At 54.1% G+C, this 26,392-nt stretch overlaps 1 protein-coding gene across 7 annotated transcripts in view; it reads left to right on the forward strand.

The window, feature by feature from the left end:
• Nucleotides 1-26,392, forward strand: part of NCOA1 (nuclear receptor coactivator 1) — a 141,797-nt gene that overhangs the window by 112,888 nt on the left and 2,517 nt on the right. For all 7 annotated transcript variants that reach the window (XM_065730491.1, XM_065730490.1, XM_065730485.1 and 4 more), the window contains 14 exons: nt 2,451-2,628; nt 5,098-5,277; nt 6,478-6,573; nt 7,168-7,308; nt 7,916-8,063; nt 8,491-9,838; nt 12,863-13,037; nt 14,090-14,275; nt 18,015-18,141; nt 21,387-21,555; nt 23,487-23,801; nt 24,015-24,116; nt 25,071-25,470; nt 25,875-26,049. In XM_065730491.1, the coding sequence (XP_065586563.1) occupies nt 2,451-2,628; nt 5,098-5,277; nt 6,478-6,573; nt 7,168-7,308; nt 7,916-8,063; nt 8,491-9,838; nt 12,863-13,037; nt 14,090-14,275; nt 18,015-18,141; nt 21,387-21,555; nt 23,487-23,801; nt 24,015-24,116; nt 25,071-25,470; nt 25,875-26,049 (3,740 nt within the window). The remainder of the gene's footprint in view (nt 1-2,450; nt 2,629-5,097; nt 5,278-6,477; nt 6,574-7,167; nt 7,309-7,915; nt 8,064-8,490; nt 9,839-12,862; nt 13,038-14,089; nt 14,276-18,014; nt 18,142-21,386; nt 21,556-23,486; nt 23,802-24,014; nt 24,117-25,070; nt 25,471-25,874; nt 26,050-26,392) is intronic.

Here is a 26,392-nt window from a genome sequence, read left to right on the forward strand (position 1 = left end):
GAGGTACGTGACTGTTTGGCAAATACCGCTTTGTAAATAATCTAACGTGTATTGTTTGGCTTAAAATGCATATTTAGATTACAGTTATTACCCACACGAACTGAAGAATAATTTCCTAATTGGCTTCTTCCCACAGGAGTGCATGACGCTGTGATGGAGGTGGAAGCTCCAAAGCCACCCTTTGGCACTGAGCCTTCTGCCCTGACCAGAATCGTAGAATCAAATAGTCATGGGAAGGTTTGGGTTGGAAAGGACCTCGAGGATCTCCAGCTCCCAACCCCTCTGCCACAGGCAGGGTTGCCAACCACTAGATCGAGTACTACATCAGGCTGCCCAGGGCCCCAACCTACCTGGCCTTGAGCACATCCAGGGATGAGACATCCACAACCCCTCTGGGCAAACTGTTCCAGCACCTCACCATCCTCTCAGTGAAAGACTTCTCTCTGACACCTAATCTAAACCTCCCGTCCTTTAGTTTAAAACCGTTCTTTGGAGGGCATCAGCATCATGTGTCCATAAATCAGTTTGAGGTGTGGAGCCCTTGCCCCACGTTGGGGATGTCAGTGTTATTGCTGCCACCCCTCAGGTGTTCTTGCAGGGAGCCTGCTTGCACCAGGGCTGCCGCACAGGGTTTGTTTGCTGTGCAGATTGACCACAAGAAGCAATTTGTGGTTTTGCTGGTCCCCGAGCAGCACTCAGCCTCTGATGCCTAAAAGCATTCCTGAAACAACTTCCAGCTTCAGGATGCCCTGGGCTCAGGCAGGGTGTGAAAGCACTGCCAGATTTGGGGCTGATGGATGGGACCCAATGCCCAGTGCCCACCCCAGGTGCCATGCTGGGGCTGCATGCTGCCACCACTCAACGTAAGGTCCCCATTAGGTTTCAGCTCAGAGCCCCTAAAGGCAGCATCTGCTGGAGAGAGGTGCAGGGGGCTTTGCCACCTGGCCTGGCTGTTTTTCGGGCTCCCCAAGTGCAAAAGCTGGTTGTCTTGGCAACTGACAACAGCTGGGCATAAGGAAAATTGCAGCAGATCTGCCAGAACCATCTCGACAAAAGATTTCTTTCTTCTTTCTGTCTCTTTTTGTTTTCTTTTCTTGAAAGCTTCCTGATTTTTACACTTAGTACTGCACAGCAAAACTTCCCATTTGGGAAGTGAGGAGCAGCTCCCTCTTGGTGTGGGCAGGATGCTGTGAGCAGGCTCGCTGGGCATGTGAGGACCAATTTTTGGAGTATGGGATGGGAGGGGATGAGATTCCCATGTCCCTGTGCAGTCTGTGTGATGGGGTCTGGTTCACACTTGTCCTCATGTGCTCGATTGCAAGGGCTGATTTTGCCACTCGCAACCTAAATGCACACACACACACGCACACACACACACAGTTATTCTGCATGATGCTGGGGCTCTGCAATTCTTGGACTGTAATTAAGCAAGTCGGGCATATGCTTAACTTCAGTGTCTTGCCAAATCAGTCTTCCGGACTGCTCCGGCCCTTTGAAAAGCTTTGTTTATATGCTGCTGGCACAGGACTCAGAAGCAGAGACGTCCTCAGTGTAGCTCGCAGACCTTAGAACATGTTTAAGCAAATGTACTGTTATTTGATCTCTAGCAAAGGATCCGTGGTGGTTATGAAATACCTCGTTACCATTAGTGCCCCTCAGCTAACCACAACACTGATCCTCGTGTTTACTCCTTTGTGCCATCAAGTGTGTGCAGCTGTAATTGTGCTTTCATGTCAGCTGCTCGGCTTCATTCAGGTGGCCCTTGCTTGTGTCAAGGAACTTCGGGTGTGTTGAGTGGAAAGCAATTGCTGATGGGGAGAAGAGAGAGAGCTTAGAGAATTAACAAGAGATGTTAATTGTGTCAGAAGAAGTGAAGTCACATTACTTACGTGATCACAGAATCGAGAAAAGGGTCATTGTGGCACTGAGGGATGGTGGTGATGGGTTGATGGTTGGACTTGATGGTCATAGATGTCTTTTCCAGCCTTGGGTTGGAATGGCTTGGGCTTGGATTGGAAGGGACCTTAACGTCCATCTAGTTTCATCCTCCTGCTGTGGGTCCCCAGCCAGATCAGGCTGCCCAGGGCCTTGTTCAGCCTGGCCTTGAATGCCCCCAGGGATGGGGCATCCACAGTTTCTATGTGCAGTGCCAAGGCCCTCTGAGTAAAGAATTTCCTTCCAACATCCAATCTAAATCTCCTCTCTTTTAGTTTAAAACCATTATATTGTGCTTTCTGAAGTCGTTTGCTCATGAGATGCGTGAGATCTGTCCTTCCTCATCATCTCCTGCTTGAGAGCCATCTGAGATTTACGTGATGGGACGAAGGGTTGGGGCAGGAGGCACGGGGAGGTTTCCCATGGTCACAGAGTGAATCCTCAGCACAGGACCTGTCCCTGCTGCAGTGCAGGGATGCAGTGCCTGCTCTCTGACCTCCTTCATCCCATTGCAGGCATTGGACGGCTTCTTCTTCGTCGTGAATCGCGAAGGGAGGATCGTCTTCGTCTCTGAGAACGTCACCAGCTACCTGGGGTACAACCAGGAGGAGCTCATGAACACCAGTGTCTACAGCATCCTGCACGTGGGGGATCACACCGAGTTTGTCAAGAACTTGTTGCCCAAGTCTCTAGGTAAGAAAGCTGCTGGCCCAAAGCTCGCTCTTCAGCGAAGCCACCTGCCATTTGTGTATTGTTTCAAGTGCACTGAAATTCAGAGCTACACCCTCCCCAGGTAATGAGCCATAAACTTCTACCTGCTGAAATACATCCTCCCAGTGAAAAATCAATATTAGACTTAACGAACAAATAGCAGTGCTAATGGATGGCACTCTGGAAGTAATCTGTCTTTCACCGCTCAGAAAACTTCAGCTTTCAGTGCCTCAGCTCCACGTCGAGTTGGAGCTGGGGAAGGACTTGCTGGGCTTTGTTGGTGAGTTCGTGTAAAGAATCCAGCCTGATCCCATCGACTGCTTGTTCACTTGCCAAAATGCATATCACTAAATCGGCATTTAAGCTCATTTTTAAAATAATGTGCTTACTCAACGGCACTGTAATTTAACTCTCAGTAAGAGCCTCTGCCACCCCCCACCCCCCGCCCTCGACAGCCTCCATTAAACCCCCATCTGCAGAGCTTTGAATGTAATGGGGCAATTTTAAGGGGTTTTGTCCCCAGCTGCTGTCAGAGCCCATCACATTTTGCCATGGGACGGGCTGCACTTAGGGAAGCTCTGCTGCATTTATGTGATACACAGCCTCGCTGCTTCAGTGCCTTCCATCAGCATCAGTGGAGTCATCACTTGGGTGCTGCTGGTCATCTCCTGCGTGTTGTAAGCTCACAGTGGTTCTCCACGCTGGCAAATGGACAGCTGGGAGGAAATGCCACATGACAAAGGCACTCACGTGGCTGTGAAGGCCATTGAAGGAGCAGCTTTTATTCATTGCCTCAATGAAGTTATCCATCTGCAGACCCTAAGAGGCTGCTGCCGTGTGGCAGAGGAAGGAGCCACGAAGTCTGTGTGTGCTTGGAGAGACAGAATTCTCTTTGGTCAAATTGTTCTTTGGTCAGTGTTGAGCTGAAAGCCCAAGAAACAGCTCAGAGCATCCTGAGCAGGGGTTCGTGGCTGGTGCTGAGCAGCAAAACACCAGGACTGCTTTGCCTGGGGGTCTGCCCAGAGCAAGGGGCTCTGCCAGCACCCTCCTCACACCACACTCAGCACGCAGCCCCGTGGCACAGGGTTGTGCTGAGGTGATGCTCCTCTGCTGAACCGGATGGATAACGCGGGTGAGGCACCACATCCACTGACGACTGTGAAGAAATACCCATTATTGTCAAACCACAAACATGCCTTTTCCAAATAGCTTGACTTAAAAACAGGGCTTTTATTTTCTTTCCTTTTTGTTTTGGAAATTCGCAGTTGTCTTCCCTCTGGGTAAGTGCAGTGCTGTCTTAAAACACCTGTATCTATGGGCACGCATTGATTTGAGCTTATGGAGCTTCAGGCTTTGTCTTTTCCCTGCGGTTACCTGGGAGCAGCTGTGTGTTTTCTTTTGCTTGGATGTTACAAGCCCCTTAGCTCTTCTGGCAGAGCAGGCTGTACGAGAGCTTCACAATCTGCTGGTGGCAAAATCACTCGGGCTGAACATGGGTCTCCACAGAGATGCTGGAGAGGGTTAGCAACATCAGCCTTTCTACATGTGTCTGGGGAGACCTTGAATGTGCCACGGTGGTTAAACCACTTCCGAGGAAAGCCAGGGGAAGGTTTTCATTGCAGTGAGATGCACCACTGTGAAATCATGCTGAAGCTTCTCTTGGGCTGCAGCCCCTTGTCCTCAGCCTGGTGGACCATGGACCAGCACCAGGAGGTCTTGCTGCAGTGAGAGTGGCAGTGATTTCCCTTTTCGTCAGCCCCAGAAGTGAGAAGGAAGAAATGAGAAGCAAAGAGGAAATCCAGCTCTGTGGGATGCCCAGCTGGAAGCTGGCTTGCTGCGCACACCCCAGGAGCATCGTTTTGGGATTTCCAGTGCAATGGCAAAAGCCAGGAGCTCTTCCAGGTGCTGGGAGCGACTCAGCCACCTGTGCCTCAGTTTCCCTGTCTGTAAGATAGAGGTGGCATCACTGACAGCAGTGTGATGACGTTGATCTCATTGTGAGATGTAGCTCCTTTTACTGCTCATCTGGAATCGCCGATGCATGCATGGGGTCTTTGGAGGTTTACCAGCCACCCCCTAAACAAATGTCCCAGGCTGTAGCATCGCTTCTCCTCCAGCCTGAATTCAGCAGAGCTTTTTCCCTATTGTTTGGACAGTTCATTCACAGATAGCAGCATTTGGTGGAAAGTTTGACTGCAGATAGGTGGGATCCCACTGACATCGCTGTCTGGATAGCCTGTGCTGAGGCTCCTTGTGCAGGGAGCTGCTGTGCTGCCATGCTTCAGGATCACAGTGGCTAAATAACACCCAGCAACGTGGGCACAGCAGGCCCAGCCTTGCACAGGCTTCTACTCTGCAGTCAGGATCAGAGCTCTGCTCCGTGGAGCTTCATCTTTGCAATATGCCACAACTTATAACACCCCCTCTCCTCCTTTCTCCCTCCCACCCCAGTGAACGGAGTTCCCTGGCCTCAGGAAGCAACCCGGCGCAACAGCCACACGTTCAGCTGCAGGATGCTGATCCGGCCGCCCGACGAGCCCGGCTCTGAGAACCAGGAGGCTCGGCAGCGCTACGAGGTGATGCAGTGCTTCACCGTTTCCCAGCCCAAGTCGTTCAAGGAGGAAGGAGAAGGTAGGGCAGAGCCTTCACCTCCAGCCCTGCTGTGGGAAGGGGGTGGGGAGGAGGAGAGCTGTCCCTCCAGGATTTTCACCGTAAAACATGCAAGCTGACTTCTGAAGAGGAGTCCGTGGCTGTCCAGAAGCAGCTTTAGGGGCACCTTGCAATCAGTGTTGAGTAAGGAAAGAGAAATCCTATAGATGTAGCACTTAGGGACATGGTTTAGTTGGCATGGTGGTGATGGGTGAACGGTTGGATTTGATTATCCTTATGGTGTTTTCCAGCCTTCATGGGCCTATGATTACATTTAGGGACATAGCGTAGTGGGCATGATGGTGATGAGTCAGTGGCTGGACTTGAGCTTGGAGGTCTTAGCCAACCATAATGGCTCAATGATTCTTTGAGTGGGCACGGTGGTGATGGGTCAGAGATTGGGCTTGATGATCTGAGGTCTTCTCCAACCTTAATGACCCTACAGTTCTATAATCAGCAGACAAAGCTCTGCCTGCACAACCTTTTCCCAGCAGGCTGCAGACGGAAGATACTGTTGGGTGAGCCCAGGCTGTCATTGCACTGTAATCAATAGCATGTGCAGCAAATGCCCAACCATCAGGAACATTCCCAGCACCAGGAGCTGCTCAGCACCACGCTGGTGGCATGGTTTTGGCCAAAGCAAATCCCTGTAGGATTTTGAAGGGGTATGGTCACGCTGGTGGCAGCAGGGCTCCTGCTTTCCTGGTGCAAGGCCTCAGAGCAGGAGAGTGAGGGAGCTTCCCTGCAAATGCTGTAGCTCTCATCTCTGTGTACCAACTCTTATTTTCCAGCACATTAGCTGAATTAATCCATTGCGGTTTACGCAGGAGATCACGACTGGAAGGAATAAATTATGGTATTTTATGACCAAATGCTTTGCCTGAAGCTGACAGTTGCTGGCTTTCAGTGCTGACTTTTATTGTACAACACTGCCAGATCTGAAAAGCCTTTACAATTAATTTCTCCAAACACTGGAAACCTCTCCCAACAAACTTCATACAGTTTACAGAGAGCCTCCGTGCTCTGAAGGGCTGGAGGACTGCTTGGGGTAAACACTTCCAGGGCCGGATGTGGCCATTGAGCACCGCAGCCTTACTGTAATTAACATTCTGAATTGCAAGGGGAGGCTGCAACGTGTGACTTTTCTCATCCTCCTATTCCCTCCTCCTTCTTGTTTGGCAGATTTCCAGTCCTGTCTGATATGCATTGCGAGAAGGTTACCTCGACCAGCAGCCGTCACCCCTTCTGAATCCTTCGTGACCAAGCAAGACACCACAGGTAATGTCCATGGTGGGGCTCCTCCTGTGCAGCAGCATCCTTGCTGAGCTGTCCTTGCTGTGTGCATCCCCAGGGTGCATCCCACCTCCTCCATCACTGGCGAGTTCTTGAGCCCTCCCGAGGCTTTGGGCAGGGTGCTGAAGGCTGGGCTCTGCAGCAAGTGCTGGATTTGGTGGTTTCCTCAGCTAGCAGAAGGAAAGCTGCACTCGTGGCTCATGGAGAGGGGTGCAGGACTGGTCAGACGTACCACACACGCAGCCACTCTATCCTCCATTTGATTTCAGGGGATACTGAGGTTGCTGATCAATGGGAACGTCACCATTCAGATCTGGGGTTGCTGTCAGCCGAATATCGCTTTCTTCTTCTGTTCTGTTGGCCTTCTTTCTGACAGTTCATCACCACCACGGACTTCCCTGCAGCCCGTGAATCCTTAAGGCTGCATCCAGGCTCTCTGCTACCTCTCCATCTCTGTAGTAGCAGCTTCACAGAGCTGCCTGCATTTCCCAGCACCGGAGAGCTCTTTGTGCAGGAGCACACACTGAGTGCACGCGTTCTGCCATGCCTGAGTAACGTGGCTCTTCTCTCTCCACCCAGGTAAAATCATCTCCATCGACACCAGCTCCCTGAGAGCTGCCGGCAGGACGGGCTGGGAAGATTTAGTGCGGAAATGCATCTATGCTTTCTTCCAGCCTCAGGGCAGAGAGCCATCTTACGCCAAGCAGCTATTTCAAGAAGGTAACAAGCTCCTCTCACCGCCTCTCTCCCTCTCGTGCTGAGCAGCGGTAGTACCGAGTTGATGCATAGTCCTTGTTGCTGGATAAGTGCTTTCTGGGAAAACAAACACTGCAATAATAATTGCAGAGTGCTGGAGGGTGAGGTGAGGTGGCTGAGCAGGGCTGGAGGAGCTCCTCCAGCTGCTGAGCAGCAGAGCTGGGCCACGTATGGGGAAATACAGAATCGAGGCACATCTCCACAGGCCAGATGTGGGCATTCCATTGAGCTGAATACAACTGTCCTTTTCTTTTCCTGTGCCGTGTGCACTCACCATCCCCAGTGTCATTGGAGAGCAAGTGTTGACCACATACTTTTGAGATACCCATTGCAGGACACTGGTTCAGAGCTGGAAAAGGGAGCTGGGAGGATGTGTGTACACCCGGAGTCATTCTGACCTCTCTCATTCACACGGAGGCTGCTGGGTGTAAGCAGTTAGTAAAAATACAGCACGTGGCTTTGCTTGCCATGAGCTTCTTCCCCCACCCTCCTCCTCATGCTTCAGGGGTTGTGCTGTTGTTGCTAAAGGTAAAGGTGATGAAGGTTGCTGTGTTTTTGGTTGTCCCTTCAGTGATGACACGTGGCACGGCCTTCAGCCCGTCGTACCGATTCACCCTGAGCGACGGGACGGTGCTCAGCGCCCACACCAAGTGCAAGCTCTGCTACCCCTCCAGCCCAGAAGTGCAGCCCTTCATCATGGGCATCCACATCATTGACAGGTACGCTCCTGTACCGCTGCTGCAGAGCCGTGCTCAGGTTGGTGATTTAGGAATCGAGGAACCCATGCCTGACCCATTGCAGCCATGGCTCGTGGTGCTGGTTTAGAGGTGGGATCCCCATCACAGATCCAGGTCTGAACAGCAGCGTGAAGCAGCTCTGCTGCTTTTTACTGGTGATTGCCATTTGGCAAACAGGCAACAGCAGGAGTTCAGATGGGGCTTTAGAGACGTGCTTGAGATTTCTGCCTTGCCCAGAGAACTTCAGTGAAATATTTGGGGAGGGAGAGGCTCTGGAGAACTGGCAGAACAGGGTGAGGTGAGTCTGTGGGCCCTGCAGAATAAAAGGGTGGCGGGAGCTGTTTCAAGTAATACCAAAGGTTTGAATGAAGCCTTACGTGTTTCTCCCTTTCCCTTCTGTCTCCGGCAGGGATCACGGCATGCTGTCCCCCCAGGAGAACACTAACTCGGCCATGGCCCTTCCACGGGTCAGCCCTTCACTGAACCCCAGCATCTCCCCCGGGCAAGGCATGGCCCTGCCGCCCTCCATCCCTCCCTCCAACGGCAGCATGCTGGCCACCCCTGGCAACCAGCAGCCCGGTGCCAGCCTCCACAGCAGCAACTCCAGCACCAGCCAACCGAGCTTCGGCTGTTCTCCTGGGAACCAGATAGGAGCCAATGTTGCCTTAAGCCAGGGACAAGCTGGTCCCCCGAACAGTAACCACACTTTAAACCTCAATAGCTCCCCCATGAACAGCCCAGGGATCACCCCTCCGCAATTCATGTCTCCTAGGCACCGGGTCAGCCCGGGGCTGGTCCCCCGACCCCGGGGACCGAGCAATCCCTTCTCTCCCACCATGCCCACCATGCACTCCCCCGTGGGCATGGCCAACAGCGGCGGGGGCACCAATGGTGGCGGCGGCGGCGGCTCCAGGTCCTTTCCCACCGCCCCCATAAACTCTTTACAGGGGCTCAGCGAAGGTGCCAGCACACCGGTGGGTTACTCCACACCACCCCCCGTGCTGAGACAGCTGAGCTCCCAGAGCTCACCCGGCCGCCTCGGCATGCAGCCCATGAAAGCAGAGTCCAAGGACAGCAAGGAGATCGCCTCCATCCTGAGCGAGATGATCCAGTCCGATGGCGGCGCGGGCGACGGCAAGCCGCTGGACTCGGGCGTGCTGCACGGCAGCGAGAGGCTCACGGAGGGGGAGAGCAAGTGCTCCCAAGCCACCAGCCACAAGCTGGTCCAGCTGCTGGCCAGCACGGCGGAGCAGCAGCTTCGGCACGCGGACGCAGACACGAGCTGCAAGGATTCGTTGGTCTGCGCGGGCACCACGGGCGCGCTGGGTGCCGGCAACCCGCCCGGCAGCACCTGTCCCTCCTCCCACAGCTCGCTGACAGAGCGGCACAAGATATTGCATAGACTCCTTCAGGAGGGCAGCCCTTCTGACATCACCACCTTGGCCATGGAGCACGATAAAAAGGATAATGTCCCCAACCCCGCCACCACGCCGACAGCTCCGAGCCAGCTGCCGGGCACCCCGGACATCAAGCTGGAGTCGGATGCCATGAAAAAGAAAGATGTCAAGGATCACCAGCTCCTGCGTTATCTGCTTGATAAGGATGAGAAGGAGCTCGCCTCTGCCCCAGCCCTCAGCCTGGATGATGTGAAGGTGAAGGTGGAGAAGACGGAGCAGATGGAGCCCTGCAACACCACCCCAGTGCCGCTGGCCAAGCCGCCGGCTGCAGAGGAGGTCAAGCTGGAGTCACAGGGCCAGGTGGGTCTGCTCTGCCTTTGGGGTCAGTGCCACCATAAAGTCGGGCTCATTGAGTGTCTGTCATCCTGCACTTGGGCCACAACAACCCCTGGCAGCGGTACAGCCCTGGGGCAGAGTGGAGGGGAACCACTGCACAGGGAGCTGGTGGGGTCACCGTCCCTGGAGGTGCTCAGGGAACGTGGGGATGTGGCACTGAGGGACGTGGGCAGTGGGCACAGTGGGGTTGAGCCGGGGTTGGACTCCGTGATCATAATAGTCCTTCCCAGACTTAAAGGTGCTTTCATGTTTTGGTACCTCAGAGCTTCAAGGCGATGCTGATAGAGGAGGGAAGAAGCTTTCCTGAGGTGTATAAAACTAGGAAAGAAACAGTGCTGCTTGCTGCAGGTGGCAGGCCTGAATGGGGAGGGGGCTGTGCGAGCCTTGCCAAGTGAAAGGGTTCTTAATTCTGCATCTCTGGGCACATTCAGGGCTCGTGTCCCCAGGAATTCTCAATCTGTTGCCCTCTTGTTGGCTGAGATTAGCAATTATACAGGCCTTTTAGTTATCCTAAAAGTATTATTAAATTGAATAATCCAGTGACAGATCTCCGCAATAGAGATTTGAGTGTATAAATATTCATTACATGCGGCTATGAATAGAAGAGATTTCTTATTTTTGAAAGCCAGGGGAGATGGTAACATGGATAAGGCTGCTTAATCCTTTTTAAGCAAAGAGAACAGAGAGGCTGACATTCAGAGCAGAGCTGATAGCCTGCTTACTGACTGTGTCAAATGGGGCTGAGAGGTGCGGTGTGAATAACGGAGCGCTCCCAAAGCCTCCAGCAGCAGCACACAATGAGTCTCTTAATAGGGTTAAGGGCTCAGTTTGCCTGGGAGTTGTGGTCAGTTATCCTGCAGGCAAGGGTTAGGTTGGCTGCCCAGGGATGTGGCAGGGTCACCATCCCTGGAGGTGCTCAGGGAACATTGGGATGTGGCACTGAGGGACGTGAGCAGTGGGCACGGGGGGATGGGCTGAGGTTGGACTTGGGGATCTCAGAGGTCTTTTTCAACCTGAATGGTTCTGTGGTTCTCTGAATTGCCTCTGTGTTGAGAAGACCCAAGTCAGGATGTGCCTGTGTTGGAAGGGAGCCTGCTGCCATCCAGTTTTGGGATGCTAGCACAGAGCTGGGCACGCTGCAGAGGGTTGCACTGCTCCCAGCGGGGGCAGTGAGCAACATGCTCAACTCTGGGGGACAAGTGCTCCTAAGGGTTAATCACAGAGGGTGGAGTGGGGTCCTGGTGCCTTCACCCGCATGTTCAGAGTAGCAAACAGCCCATAACTGCTCAGCATCTGAGGACAGAGCTCGGTGCTGCATGGTTTCTGCGAGCTGGATTGCTTCAAAGAGCCATGGGGAGAGGAGCTGCCGTTGCAAATAAAACCAAGCACTTACCTGGTCTTCATGTTTCCATCGAAATATCAGTCAGGGCAACGTGCTGGGGGGGCACGCTGCAGCTTGCCACTCACCTCAAGAAATTATTTCCTTCCCAACTCATCCTTGTACTCGTTTCCAAGAACATGACCTCACTTCCTTTCTCTGCAAGATGCCCCATGATCCTCCAGAATCTCTTCCAGGAAAGGAAGATGCTCGGGGATGCTCAGCTCTGACTGCAGCTTGCTCTGTGCCGTCTCTCTCAGACCCGCAGCTCTCTGCTTTGTCCTTCACCCCCCCACACACATTTGCAGCAGTGTGGTTTGGTTTCCAGCCTTCTGCTCACTGTTGTTACTGGAGGGAGGATGCCCAAGGAGGGCATCCAAGTGGAGAGGTGCTGGCGTGATCTGCCGTGTGTGTTAACAACCCCAAGTCATTCATACAGGCAGGGGGACAGGGACAGAGCCCCACTCAAGGTCAGGACAGAAATGTGACATCTGTGGGGATGTCAGAGGGGCCTATGGGGGTTCAGCCCCCCCTGGGATCCCACAGCATTCCTCCTGTGTGATCCCTTTGTTAGGTGCTTGATATTGAATTGTTTGGGGTTGGGTTTTTTTTGTCCTTATTCAGAAAGGGGGAGGGAAAGTGAGAAGTAATGCAAGCAGACAGAGCTGTCTTCTGCAGTTTTTCTTGCCACACTTGGGTAGATCTGGAGACGTCTTTCAGTTGGACCCGTGGAGAACAGTGACCCTGAACCCCTCTGTCATACACAAAGGTTTTTAGTGCACTTTCAGGTTGTCTGCTCATTTCCACACGTTAGTGGCCAGACTTTTCCAAACACCCAGGAGTTGCTTTTCTGGAAACACAGAGTGCCCTTAGATTTTAAAATATTTGGCTCCCTTTGAGATATTTTTCTTGTTAACCAAAGCTCATTTACCTTGGACCCTTAAATCCCTACCTGCAGCTATTACATCCACCAGCACAAATCCCTTCCCCAGCACCTTCCCCATTTCCTCAAGTCCTTGGACTAAACATCAGCTCATCCACTCTCAGCCTTGATGAGGGCTGAAGGAGCTGGATGGCATTTTCTTCACCACTGAGGTGGTCGTGTCCCCCAGGCACACACAGGAGAGCACTCTGGGGCAGTCACTTCTGGAGTGGGTTGCAGCCATGGATGGAGCTCAGTGGTGGGGACATCCTTGTCCCTGTGGTCATTTGTGTGTGGGTAGGTATTGGCACAGCTGCTCAGGGACGTGGTGGGGTCACCATCCCTGGAGGTGCTCCAGAGCTGTGGGGATGTGGCACTGAGGGACGTGGGCAGTGAGCATGGGGGGTGGGCTGGGGTTGGACAGGGGGATCTTGAAGTCCTTTTCCAACCTGAATGGTTCTGTGATTCCATGAGCATTCATCTGGGATTGTCCAGGGATCATCCCAGCATTGCTTAATTCCATCCCAGTGCCACCACTGCTCTGGAGTGGTTTTGACCCGAAGCATCTCTGCTGCCCATTTCAGTAATTGGAAGCTGATCCTTTCCCAAGAATCTCACTTTCATATCAATGCCCAGAGTTGGAGAAGGAATCAAACTCACCAACCTGAACTCTCCTTTCCTTCCTTAGTTTGCTGCTGAACTGGAGCAGCTGGACCAGCTCCTGCCATCCCTGGAGAAAGCTGCCCAGCTGCCAGGGCTGTGCGGGCCGGAGAGGAGCGAGAGCGGCGTGGCCGTCAAACCCGAAATGCTGGCAGCCCCCCTGCAGCCCAGCACTGCCCCCAGAGCCCCCGCCGGCCTCAACCGTAGGTGTCAGCCCTGGGTTCATCCCCATGTGGGGTCCTCGGGTGGGTGGGAGCGCAGGGGATGCCCTGGGGGATTTGGGTTCTGTCCATATTGAGCAGTTTGACGCCTGGGAATGGAGGTTTGGAAGCGTTGCTGTCACTTTCAAGCAGAGCTTTGAGACTGAGTGCAGCCAGGTTTGGTGTCAGAACTGACAGGGAGGGGTTAGAATGGAAAGAACACCCTGATTTTTCTCCAGAGCGAGCAGCTTCACCCCTAGAAATGAAGGTTTCCCTCCTGAAGGAGCCGACAAGCAAGTGAGAAAGTCAGGGCCCCAGCTGTGGCTCCTTGGCATCCTCGTGCTGTGGCCAGCAAGCTTTTACCAAGCAGAGCATGAACTTGGCTCTACAACCACACCCTGGCCACAGTGCTGTTGCCACGTGCCTGTCCTCACCAGCAGCCCTCACTGGTGCCCTTTAGTCCCCTGCCAGCTCCAGCACGAGCACCCCAGCCAGGACTGGTCCTGTAGGGCTTTGCCTGTCCCACGTGTGATTTTTCCTGGTGCACAGCTGTAGTTTATTCCATCCCCTGCATCAGTGCCCAGCAGATATACAAAAAAGAAGGTCTGAGCGTGAACACAGGCATTTGCTATGTGCTCCCCACTGGCAGGCTGCAGCTAAACTTGTAAAAATCCATGCAAATGAGAATCGTAACGATGCGAGGCTGAGCAGCATCGTTTTCCCATGTGGTTTGAATTGATTTAAAGCCAGCAGTGCCCAGCAGAACATAGCTGGAGTGAGCACAGGCAGCGTGGTGGAGCATCGCTCCTACTCCTGCCTCTCCCCTGAGAGGATTCCCCATTCACTGTGCAGGAATTGGTCCTCATCCTCTCTTCTAGTGATGCCCAAAACCTATTTATCTACGTATTACAGATGCAAGCCTTCTCCCTGACCCCACAGTCCCCAGTGTCAGCATCCTGGCGGGGCACTGCATCTACCGGTGGTGTCGTGATGAGCTCTTGGGGAGAGATCTGAATCTTTATACACACATGTCTGTCTTTGTTTTCCAAACCCAGCTATCAGCAGCGGGCAGGGCATGCAGGCAGCTCGGGCCCCCTTTGAGTTCTGCGACCCTCTGGAGCCAGCTCAGCTCAGGCCTGTTGCTTTCCCTGCAACCAACGGCAGCAGCCCGCGGCCCCGCGCGCCCGCCGAGCAGGGCAGGGGCACTGTGCCAGGACCAAACCCCTTCCCACCTGACACAGGTACGTGCTGCCATGGGCTCTGCTCTGCCCAGCCAGCTGTGACAGCAGAAGGCGGATGTGATGAGAAATCTCTGTCTTGAAGGGCTTTTTTGGGGGCAGGCCTCGCCGTTACAAGCGGGGATGACTTGAGAGGTGATGGCCTCGAGTTGCAGCAGGAGAGGTTGAGGTTGGGTATTAGGAGATATTTCTGCTCTTATAGAGCAGTGCTGCAGTGGCACAGCTGCACAGGGAGGTGGTGGGGTCACCATCCCTGAAGGTGCTCCAGAACTGTGGGGACGTGGCACTGAAGGACGTGGGCAGTGGGCACGGTGGGTGGGGTTGGACTTGGGGATCTCAGAGGTCTTTCCCAGCCTGAATGTTTCTGTGATTCTGTGTTCATGCTTGTGGGTGCTGAAGAGGTGCAGGGTGGCAGGCCTGGGCTTAAAAATGCCCCCTGTCCACCTTTTCTTCTTTATAAGTCTAAAAAATAGCCATGGGAGAGAGCATGAGAGAGCACCTATGGGGAGAGGAGCCCTTCCGACATCTCAAGACTGCAAACCCAAACCTTCCACCTCCCTACAGCTGCATGAAGCAAGCTCAGGTGTCTTGGTTTGGGTTGAAAGAGACCACCCAGTTCCAAGTCCACCCAGTTCCAAGCCCTGCCATGGGCTGGCTGCCCAGAGCCCCTTCCAGCCTAGGTTTGGCCACTGCCAAGAATGGGGTGCCCACCACTTCCCTACACAACCTGTGTCAGGGCCTACCCGCACCATGAGTAAGGTTCATACCAAGATAGGGTTGATTTCCATGAAGCCTGGAGTGCCCTGCTCTGCTTCTGGGTGACAGCGAGAAAGGCTGCACTGTGCAGTGGCCAGGTCTACCCAGCAGCTTGGCTTTGCTGGTACGTGGCTGCAGGAACGAGGGGCTCACCTCAAAGGTTCAACAACAGCTGGCAGAGGTGATTGCTGAGCTGCTCTCTATCATCTTTGAGAGGTCTTGGAGAATGGGGGATGTGCCTGATGACTGGAGGATAGCCAATGGCACTCTGGTCTTCAAAAGGGGCAAGAAGGAAGATGTGGGTAATTATAGGCCAGTCAGCCTCACCTCTGTCCCTGGAAAGGTGATGGAACAGCTAGTGCTGGATGCCATCTCCAGCCACCTCCAGTTGGGAGGATTGGCTGACACGCCTGAAGGCTGTGCTGCCATTCAGCAAGACCTGGACAGGCTGGAGAGCTGGGCAGTCAGAAACCAGATGAAATTTAACAAAAGCAAGTGTAGAGTCTTGCAACTAGGGAGGAATAATTGCATGAACCAGTACAGGCTGGGGGATGAGCTGCTGGAGAGGAGCTCTGTAGAGAGGGACCTGGGTGTCCTGGTGGACGACAGGTTGACCATGAGCCAGCAGTGTGCCCTCGTGGCCAGGAGGGCCAATGGCATTCTGGGATGCATTAAAAAGAGCGTGGCCAGCAGGTCAAGGGAGGTGATCCTCCCCCTCTACTCTGCCCTGGTGAGGCCTCACCTGGACTACTGTGTCCAGTTCTGGGCTCCCCGGTATAAAAAAGACAGGAATCTCTTGGAAAGAGTCCAGCGCAGGGCCACAAAGATGGTGAAGGGCCTGGAGGATCTCCCCTATGAAGAAAGGCTAAGTGAACTGGGGCTGTCTAGCCTTGAGAAAAGAAGACTGAGAGGGGACCTGATCCAGGTTTATAAATATCTGAGGTGTGGGGGACAAAGTGGCGACGACAGACTCTTTTCAGCAGTGTGTGGAGACAGGACAAGGGGGAACAGACAGAAACTGCAGCACAGGAGGTTCTGCACGAATGTGTGGGAACTGATTTACGGTGAGGGTGACGGAGCACAGGCACAGCTGCACAGGGGGGCTGTGGAATCTCCTTCTCTGGAGATATTCAGGACCCACCTGGACGCCTACCTGTGTGACCTGGTGTAGGGAACTGCTTTGGCAGGGGGTTGGACTCGATGATCTCTAGAGGTCCCTTCCACCCCCTGTGATTCTGTGATTCTATGAACATCGTGCAGTGCTGAACGTGAGCTGGGAGAGAGACCTCCCAGAAATGCAGCAGCCCAGCTCTGCTCCTCCAACGTAGTAGCAAGGATGGTGTGGGATGGGACTGAGCTGCTGTCCCCTGCCATCCTGCATCCTGCATGTGTCACAGCTCTTGCCCTGAGTGCTGCGTTAGGTGGACACACATCCCAGCACACTGTTACAACACTGACCTCCTGCCTTTGGCATCTTCTCTTGCCAATGAGTTTCATGTGCTGCATGAAGGGCATCTCCCTTGGTAGCTCAGGTGGCCCCATGTCTGTGCAAGACGCACAGGAGCACACTGGCCCTGAATTTTCACTTTGTTCTTTGTGCTCATGCTCTGTATTTCCCCATCTGAAATTTCCTCCTCCAGCAGATTCCCTCTTTCCCCAGCACTCCCAGCCTGCTGAGCCACTCAGCCCTACAGTTTTCCTCCCCATTCTGAGCGGTGCCCAGCATCAGCCCTGCACCAGCTGCAGGGTCCCAGCCGTGACCTTTCCTCCTCCTCTCAAGACCGTTGTGCAGCTGCAGTATGACACCCGCCTTCACGACCACGAGCAGCTGCAGACTGATGCTTAGCTTGGGAAAAAACTGCAGTTTTCAGCAGAAACAGAACTGGGAACTGTTGTCAGGCGAGCAGGGAAGGCTTGGAGCAGCTGCACTGCGGCTGCGCGGGGCCGGCCCCACCAGCACTGCTGCTGCCACTGCTTTTATCTGCCTGTTGCCAAGCAACCTTAAGGCTTTTTTCAAGACATTTCAAGAAGTAAAGGATCACCTCTCCCTGTTTCCATCCAAGAGCAAGCTTAGGGCTCTTGTGTTTCCTGTGTAAAGCCCCCAAAACAGGCTCAGTCTAGGAGCTGTCGCTGCCTGGAGATGGGGATGCCTTGGGATAACAGTGAAGACACCGAGCACTGCTGGCTTTGTCACCCGATGGGGCAGTGTTCTGGACGTGCCATCAGCTCACCAGGTCCTGCCTCCGAGTCCTTTCCCTCCCCATGGGATTTCTGTCCCATTGAGAGCTCTGCCGATGCCACCTCAGTTCTCAGCAGCAGTGCTGTCACAGCTGTTTTCAAGAAAACTCTGTGTTCTATTGGGGAAAAACATCACAACAGAGCTTGGTCAAGAAAAAAAAAGGAAGATTTGCATCCTCGGTAACCACCTCTGTAAGCATTTTCCCTACAAACCCATGAGATTGGCCGTATCCCAGTGCAGCAATCGCAACCTGGCCAGAAGTGGACTTTTCCCCTGTGTCCATCTGCATGGGGCTCCATGGCCAACTTGGCCAAGGTGTTCCAGGATCGTCTGGAGGTGTCAAGAATGGTGGGGATGTGACACTTGGGGACGTGGTCAGCAGGCACAGTGGGGATGGGTTGGGGTTGCACTGGGTGATCTTAGAGGTCTTTTCCAGCCTTAATGGTTCTGTGACTCTGTGATTCTATTTCGAGTTGGATGATGTAAAGTCTCCACCCGCATAAATCTCCCCGTCCCGAGCTCAGGCTCCAAGTTCTTCTCAACTTAATCTAATTGCGTTGGCTCCTTTCCCTGCACAAATTAACTTTTCTCCAAAATAGAGTCAGAAGATGCTAATGGGTGTGTGCTATTTCTTCAGCTAAAATCTCCAGTGCTAACAAGGCCTTCGAGAGCCAGCCTTGTGCCTTGACTGGATTTTGAGAAACAAAAATGTCATGCTAATGCTCCCGACCCCTCTTCTCCCCGTAGGGATGTCAGAGCTGGAGATGGGGGTGCCAGATCACCAGTTTGGGCAGCCAGCCATGGGCGAGCAGATCCCGTGGACAGATAACAGCATGGCAGCCATGAACCGAGGCACGCTGAGTAAACCTGAAGAGTAAGTACTGCGGCTCGGTGACTTCCCCATGGATTGGAGGACTTTAGGATGCCCTGGCAATTGCTTCCTCTGTCAATGGGGCATGCACCAGCTTTGCTGCATCTGGAAACCTGAAAGTGAAGGTTGGGAAGTGCCAGGGCTGAGAGGTGCAGGGCCTGCTGTCTCTGTAGGGACAGCACAAAATTGTGACATCCATTTTTTGTCCAGACTTGAATAATCCCGTGTATGCACATTGAAAGTCCTCACTAACCAATACTGCATTCTTCTTTCTGGGGTCAGCAGCAGCATCCCGAGAGCCACGGGATAGTTTTGTGTCTCTGTGTCACTGCAGCACTTTGCAGTCCCCACTTGCTTGGCTTCAGCTGAAAGGTCTTCTTTGGGTCCTTGCCCTGCGGAGCAGCCAGAGAGTCATCACCTCAACGTGGAACATCACTCCTTGGCTATAAATGCCATAGCAGTGCTATTGCAGGAGCCTGGAGGTCAGTTATTTTGAGGCAGGGAGCTCTGCTGATGGTGATCTCTGCCTGATGCCATACAGGGGTCATAGGATTTCCTAGACCCAAGCCATCAGCACTGGCAGTGTGGACAGGGGCTGAGTCCTGCCCCATGCCCAGGGGTCAGGTACATGTTCGATAGATAGATGAGCTCTGGGAGGATCCTTTTGCAGCCCTCACTGCCAAAACCCATCCATGGGTTGCTAACTAAATCCTTAATGGATAAGCACAGCTTCTGTTTTCCTGCCACAGAGAGCAAATATGTAAGAATTGTGTTTGAGGAAGGCAAGAGCCAAACGTCTTTTTCTGGGAGCTCAGTTTGGATTAATCTCTATAAACTCTTCACTCAGCCCAAGAAAAGAATTCCCTAAGAGGTCTTCACTGCTGCACATGGGTCTTGGATTTTGGCTGGAAAGACTCAGCCTCTCGTGGCTTGAAAGAGCTTGGAGATAAAACCAATCCCTGTTTAAATGAGGAGGAGCATTTACATCAGCTTGAGCCCTTGCTGCAAGGAAGCAGCTTCCCTTTTACATCCCAGTGGTGTCACAGTTTTGTCCTCAATGTGAGATCCATGGGGCACATCCAGCAAAGGGCAGAGCGGTTCTAAAAAATCAATCTTGGTTTTAAGCTACAAATGTTCCTTAAAATGGTGCTTCACTTGCTTTATAGGGGGAAAATGACCTTACCTTACTCAGCAGCACTGTGCTCCAAGCACGGAGCCAGGCAGCCTTTCTGGTGCCCAGCTCACTTCCCACCTCACTTCCCTGCAATAACTTCAGCAGCCTTAGGTCTGATGGAGCTCCACAGGTGAGAGCTGCCTTGGCAGCCTCTGGCACAGCACTTTGAGACCCCAGGGGCAAAAAGCAGCCGCTGAGTTGGAGGTAAGGTTGTTCCTCAGCATCCCCTCCCAGAGCTTGCTTCAACACAAGGAAGGGGTTCATCAGCCCTTGCAGAGATCTCCAGGCTCTGCCATGGTACAGCAGGCTTGAAAAGCAATGGCGTAGAAATTTAAGAGAGCAGATTCCTCTGTAAAGCCAGAACTGGAGGCTTGGCTGGGGTGTGCACGTTTCCATCTGGCGGCATGGCCGCAGACTGCAAAACCCAGCTCAGGCTTCAGCTGAGGGCAGGGCTTCTGCCAAGGAGAAGCCTCAAAGCTGCACTAGTAATGTGCTCTGCTCGTTCCGCACCGAATGCCTTCACTGGGGCTCCAGCTGCAGAGCAAATGCTCCTTTGACTGTGTTACCAGCAGAGCTTTTCCATTAGGGGCTGTGAAGGTTTTCCAACTGCAAGGTACGTGTCTGTCATCAGAGCTCCTGCCTTGCTCAGTGAGCTGACCCGCCTGGCCATGCGGAGCTCCCTTGCAAGTTCTCCTTGTCCTCCAACCCCTCTGGATCTTCAGTTCTTGTTCAAGTGGGATGGTTACGTGCTCCCTTCTGTGCCCTGAGCCTAAGTGCTCTGTGTCGTCGGGAGAAGAGTGGCAGAAACAGTGTGGACCAGGTCCAAGGCACCTTGAACCACATCCAGGCTGCTGCAGACAGCTCTCGCTCATGTTCCTCTAATGCCCCAAGATCAAGAATGTCACCCAGGGCCTGCCACAGCACTGGCATGCCATGCCAGCAGAGATGCCCTCGGTGTCCAGGACATCTGTGCTGGGCAGGAGACTTTGAAGGCCCTGCCAGGGAGATGTTTTATGGCACTTCACGCAGCATTTGACACCAAATATATCCCACCTGTCAGCATAGGGCTGACCTGCATGGGGTGCAGCATACGTGGCTTGCTGGAGTTTTATTTCCTATCTAAGGGCTATATTGTCCCATAGTCTCCTTATAAAACATCCATGCAGAGGTCTGTTGTGAGCCGAAGAGACACTGACAACTTGTGTTCATCCTCTCATTGCCTGTTAATGCAGAGAAAAACTCAGTCCCCCACTTTCTCTGCAGGGTCGATGCCTTTGAGCAGCCAGCTCTGATCTTGGCTTTGGCCCTCCGAGTGCTTCAGTACAAAGCAGCCAGTAGCAGAGACCTGGGCTGTAGGAAACCAGCTCTGCTTTTCACCTCCACCTCCCTGCTTCCCTCTCTGCCCCTGCTCTGCAATGTAAGAAATCCCAGCGCCGAGTATTTCTTTCCCTGGATTAAACTGCGTGTGTTGGCTGCAGTGCTCTCAGTCCCACTGGCTTCAGTTCCTTACTGTACATCTGGTCCTCATCTGGAGCTCAAAGGATAAACATGTCTGCTGCTTGGGAACTGCTGGCATGCTCCAGTTCTCTCCTTTGTGTCTCTCTGCGAGCGTGATGTGCCATGGCTCCCTTCATTGTGTCAGACCCGGCAAATCCGATTGACTCCAATTAGTCACGTCATTGGAATGTCTCTCATTACATATTAATCTTATTCCCAAAGAATATTGAGCGAGCTTGTCAGAAATCTTTTTGCAGCTAAAAGGTTCCCTCTGCCTTCAGCTGTTTCGCTTCCAGCTGTCCCAGCGCCTTCCCAACCTCCCGCCCCGCTCCGTGTGCAAGCTGTGCTCTGCCTCCCACTGCCCTGCACGCAGCTCCTGCAGAGCAACAGCACCAAGTGGTCCTCCAGAACCCCACCGAAGCCCAGTGCTGGCTCCATTCCCTGTGGGATTTCATCCTGGCAGTGTGCTCGTGGGTGGGAGGCCAAGAGCGCGGCGCAGAGCGGGATTTCCTACGGCTCAGCCCCGTCGCTGCTCTGACAACCCTTCACGTGTCTCCTCGGGCTTTTGTCTCCTCAGCCCCTGCATCACCTCGCAGCTGGATGAGCTCCTGTGTCCTCCCACCACCCCGGAGGGCCGCAACGATGAGAAGGCGCTGCTGGAGCAGCTCGTGTCCTTCCTGAGCGGCAAGGACGAGACCGAGCTGGCCGAGCTGGACCGGGCCCTTGGCATCGACAAACTGGTGCAGGTAGAGAGGCTCAGCGGGGCCGGGCCGAGGTCGGGGCAGGGGCCAGGTCATAGAACAGCTGAGGTCGGAAGGGACCTTGAGGATCATCCAGTTCCAGCAGATGCCGAGCTCTGACATGAGCGTGAAGGAGGATTTCCAACATCTGCTCACAGGAGGCCAGATGTGAGTGGGAACACACATCAGATTCGGAGAGGATACTTAATCCTCTGCCATTCCACCGGGAAAAAAATAATAAAAAAAAATAGTTGGAAAGCATCCCCATGAAACCCAATAACCCGCTCTCGGCTTAAAAACGCCATCTCCCATGAGAAACGTCAGCCCTTCAAAGGGCAGCTCATGTGTCGGGGCGTGGGGAGGGCTGGCAGCCCGGCCCGCTTCCCCGCCGCGCTCGGGGCTGGGGTGTGGAGGAGCCGTCCAGCTGGAGTCCCACAGGCAGAGATTCCTGAGCCTTAATTGTGCTGCCTAATAATATAGCTAATGGCCTGGATGGTATGAGAGCCCGCAGCCCTCGCCGTTGAGATTGGCTTACACTGCAGCTGCCCCTCTCCTTTCATTTAACTGCTGAAAAAAAGGACAGTTTTGCTCCGGCGTTGCTGTCTGATTCAGATAGCACCGTGGCCTCGGCTACAGGCGCCCGTGCAGAGGCATCTGAAGGATTTGGGTTGTCCTAAATAACAGGGCATGGCCAGGGGGAAGCCTGAATTTAGGCAGAGAGCGAGGGACGTGGAAGACGAGATACATTGCTCGGGTTTTTTCATAGAGTGGTTTCTCTTTCCTTGCCCTGCGGTGCTCACATGCTTCTTCCAAAACAACAAACAGATCTGGAAGCCTGTGAATCACACCATCATTCAGGTTGGAAAGGACTTCTCAGATCCCCAAGCCCAACCCACCCCACCACTGCCCATGTCCCTCAGTGCCACATCCCCATAGCTGGGGAACACCTCCAGGGATGATGATCCCCCCACCCCCCGGGCAGCTGTGCAGGATGTGTTACTGGCAGGTAGGAGTTCACTCTGACTTCAAGTTTTTGCACATGAGGCCCAGAAACTTCAGTCCCCATCCAGTGCTGGCTCTGAGGGCTGGCACGTGGTTGCCCTGAGGATGCTTTGTTACCTCAGGACCTGGGTTTGTCCGCTTGCCTTTCCCCAAGCCTCCTCCAACCCACAGGGCTTGGGCTGTGTTTTACTCCTCCACACGTGGGGAGAGGAAGAGGTACAGATCTGTGCACCCAGTTTCATCTGGAGGTGGATGGAAAGTGGGTAGTTTGGGGAGAAAAGATGAGAAAAGCCTCATTTCAGCTAGTCTGTTTGTAGACTGCTGTTTGATGACCTGGAACCCAGTCCTTGAGCTGTATATATTCCATCTTTATTTATGGAAGAGGGAGAAGACCTAGCTATGCCCCATGCTCACGTTGCTTTTCCAGCTGTGATGCTCTGCCCAAAGAGACAGTGCTGTTTGGAGCCCAGATGAGGGTGGTGAGACTCTGGCACAGTCTGCCCAGAGAAACTGTGGGTGCCCCATCCCTGGAGGTGCTCAAGAACAAGTTGGATGGCTTTGGGCAACCTGGTCTGGTGGGAGATGTCCCCACCATGGTTCCTGCCGTGGTTGGGATTGGATGGGCTTTAAGGTCCCTCTCACCTCAAACCATTCTTGATTTCTGTGATTCCACCATTCTGTGGTTCTGTGAGCAGTTAGCACACTGCAAGCCATCACTGCTTCGGGCACAGAGAGATGAGCCCCAAGCCCACCTCAAAGGACATTTTTTCTGGGGGTCCTTGCTCCAAAACAAGCCAGCAGAAATCACTCCCATCTCTCCAAGGTTATCAAAGCCTTAAGGAGCGGTGGTTAACCCCACTTGGGATAGCTCTGGGCTTGAGCTGTGCTGGGGCTGGCTCCAATGTAAGGAGTTTCCTCCCTCTTTTCCCTTCCAGGGCGGCGGGCTGGAAGCCCTGACGGAGCGGTTCCAGCCTCAGCAAGCCACCCCCCCGCTGATGATGGAGCAGAAGCCCGGCATGTACCCCCAGCCTTACTCCTCCACATCTCCCACCACCAACCTCCCTGCCGCCTTCCCCGGCATGGTCCGGCAGAAGCCGTCCTTCGGTCCCATGCCGGTGCAGGTCCCGCCGCCGCGCGGTGCCTTCCCCACCACCATGGCCATGCAGCCCCGGCAGGCGCTCAGCCGGCCCCCCACGGCTCCCAACCAGCTGCGACTGCAGCTGCAGCAGCGGCTGCAGGGCCAGCAGCAGGTAAAGTCCACCTGGCTGGATCCCTGGGCTGCGGGCAGGGGTGGGAGGGCTGCAGCATCCTCCCTGCAGCAGCAGTTCTGCAGTGAGGGGAGACCGGGAGGGCTTTGAGGAGCCACAGGGTGGGCACCTCCCGTGGATGTGAAGGGAAAATATTGCTGGAGCGTGTGCATCTGTAGCTGGAAGTCCTTCCTGACTGTTCTCCCTCCCCTGCAGCTGATCCATCAGAACCGGCAGGCGATCCTCAACCAGTTTGCAGCCAGCTCCCCAGTGGGCATCAACATGAGGGCGGGCATGCAGCAGCAGATGACCCCACAGGTAAGGGGGATGCGGCGTGGTAGCACGGAGCAGCTCAGACCCTGAGCTGGCTCCCTGGGGACAGGAACATCACCCACTGCACAGAGGGGTGGCTCCAGATGTGCCTTTACTCCATTTACTCCATCCCTTACACCTGAGTAAGGCACAAAGACCTCATTATTGCTTAGTGACTAACGTGCCAAGATCATTAATTGAGAAGGATCTTTGGGAAATAGATGCCATCCTTTAAATACCAGAATCTCCAGTGAATCTTCTTAATGATCCTGCAAATCCCCAGGCCCTGAAGTTCTTGTTTCACTTCTAATAAAGTGGATAAAACATCTGCTCCCTGCAAGGAGGAGCTGGAAGGGGTAGCTGGGTTCTGGTAACTTTATTCCACTTCTCTGAGAAGCCTGTGAGTTTTGTTAAGCATCACGACATCTTTGGTGGGGAATATGAGCTGCAGATGGAGGGACCCAGTGCTCCGCTGGCAGTTGTGATGGCTTTGTTGAGCTCTCTCTTGCTGTGCTGAGGCTCCTACGGTGATAGATGGGAGCACATCTGGCCTGGCAGCTGGGGAAGGAGCCTGGTGCCAGGGGAAAATCTCATGAGCTGATTTCATGGGGCCAAGGTGCTGGGGTTGGGCGCCCCTTGCTGGGCACAAGAAGTGGCTTTTGCTGCATCTGATAAGGAAGATCCAGTAACGAGGCGATTGTGCTTGATAACTGGGTGATCATACAGGCTTTCCCATTTGGCTGTGGGACACAGCCTGGATGGGGGCCAATCCTTTAAGATCCTCAACCACTGATCCCTACAAACCAACCTATGGCATTTGTTCCCCCCGTCTTCCCTTCACGAATCGAGGCCGGGTGCCCCAAACCGGGCTGTTTCAAAACGAGCTGTTGCTCCCGGGGCTCTGAGCTGTACTCGGAGATGCTTGGATGGAGTTAACTCGAACGTCTTCCTTCCCTGCAGCCTCCCCTCAACGCCCAGATGCTGGCCCAGCGCCAGCGCGAGCTCTACAGCCAGCAGCACCGGCAGCGGCAGCTCATGCAGCAGCGAGCCATCCTCATGCGACAGCAGAGCTTCGGCAACAACCTCCCACCCTCAGCCGGGCTCCCCGTGCAGATGGGGGCCGCCCGCCTTCCCCAAGCTCCCCCGCAGCAGTTCCCTTATCCCCCCAACTACGGTACGAGCCCCGGGAACCCTCCCACCTCCACCAGCCCCTTCTCGCAGCTGGCGTCCAGCCCTGAGGCTGCGTTGGCCAACCGTGGTGGCATGGTGACCAGGGGGATGATGGGCAGTGTTGGAGGGCAGTTCAGCGCTGGGATGACGCCGCAGATGCAGCAGAACATCTTTCAGTATTCGGGATCAGGTAGGTAGGGATGGGGGGGAGTGCACGCCCCTCTTGGCACCGGCATCCACGGTTAGGGGGTGGTTGGTAAGGGTGTGGGTGAACTGGAGGGGTGCAGGGATAGGAGAAGAGCAGGGGTGATCCTAGAAATGCCACATGTAGCAGATAGATTTTGCTGCCGTCAGGGTTTTCCTTGCATTTACACCAGTGGTGTAAAAGCAGTGGGGAAAGAGAGGCAAAAGGCACAGCCACACTGCCACCGTTTCACATCACATCTCACTGCTCTCCATACCACAGCCGAACCGCTCCTGCCTGAATCCCCTTACAAACAGATAATTCGGGCAGCGTTTGCAGGATGAGGAGGAGGAAGAGGGGAGGCTGCTGACAGGTCCCACAGCTGATGCTGTCTGTCCTTCCTTCCCCAGGCATGGGTCAGCAGAACGAGCCCGCCTTCGCCCCCTCGCTCAGCCCCAGCAGTCCCCTGATGTCACCGCAGCTCCCTCCGTCACAAAGCCCCATGCTGCAGCCAGCGCCGCCTGCTCCGGGCTATCAGTCGCCCGACATGAAGACCTGGCAGCAGGGAGCCATGGGGAACAGCAAGTAAGGTCATCATGGTGTCACTGGGTGGGCTGGGATGGAAGGAATAATAAATGTCATCTAGCTCCTGCCCTCAATGACCTGGGCTAGGGCAGCCCAGTTGGGGAGGTGGGATGTGGGAAGAGCCAGACGGGAGAAGACATGGGGACACCAGGAGGACAGTCCTAGCCTGGATGGGCCCATGTCCCATGTCCTCAAGCCATGACATCCTGAGCAAGTCAACCATTGACCCGTGGCTCTTTGGGAAGAGCCACCAGGCTTCTGTGCTAGTTGGGTCGGTGCTTCAGATCTCCAGAAATGAAAAGTTTAAAAGTTCCCCTGGGGGCTGCACTGATTCGTGCCTGTA

The sequence above is a fragment of the Cyrtonyx montezumae genome, unplaced genomic scaffold, assembly GCF_038088225.1.
Source record: "Cyrtonyx montezumae isolate F1298 unplaced genomic scaffold, pur_monq_1.0 scaffold_13, whole genome shotgun sequence".
NCBI classification, from domain to species: domain Eukaryota; kingdom Metazoa; phylum Chordata; class Aves; order Galliformes; family Odontophoridae; genus Cyrtonyx; species Cyrtonyx montezumae.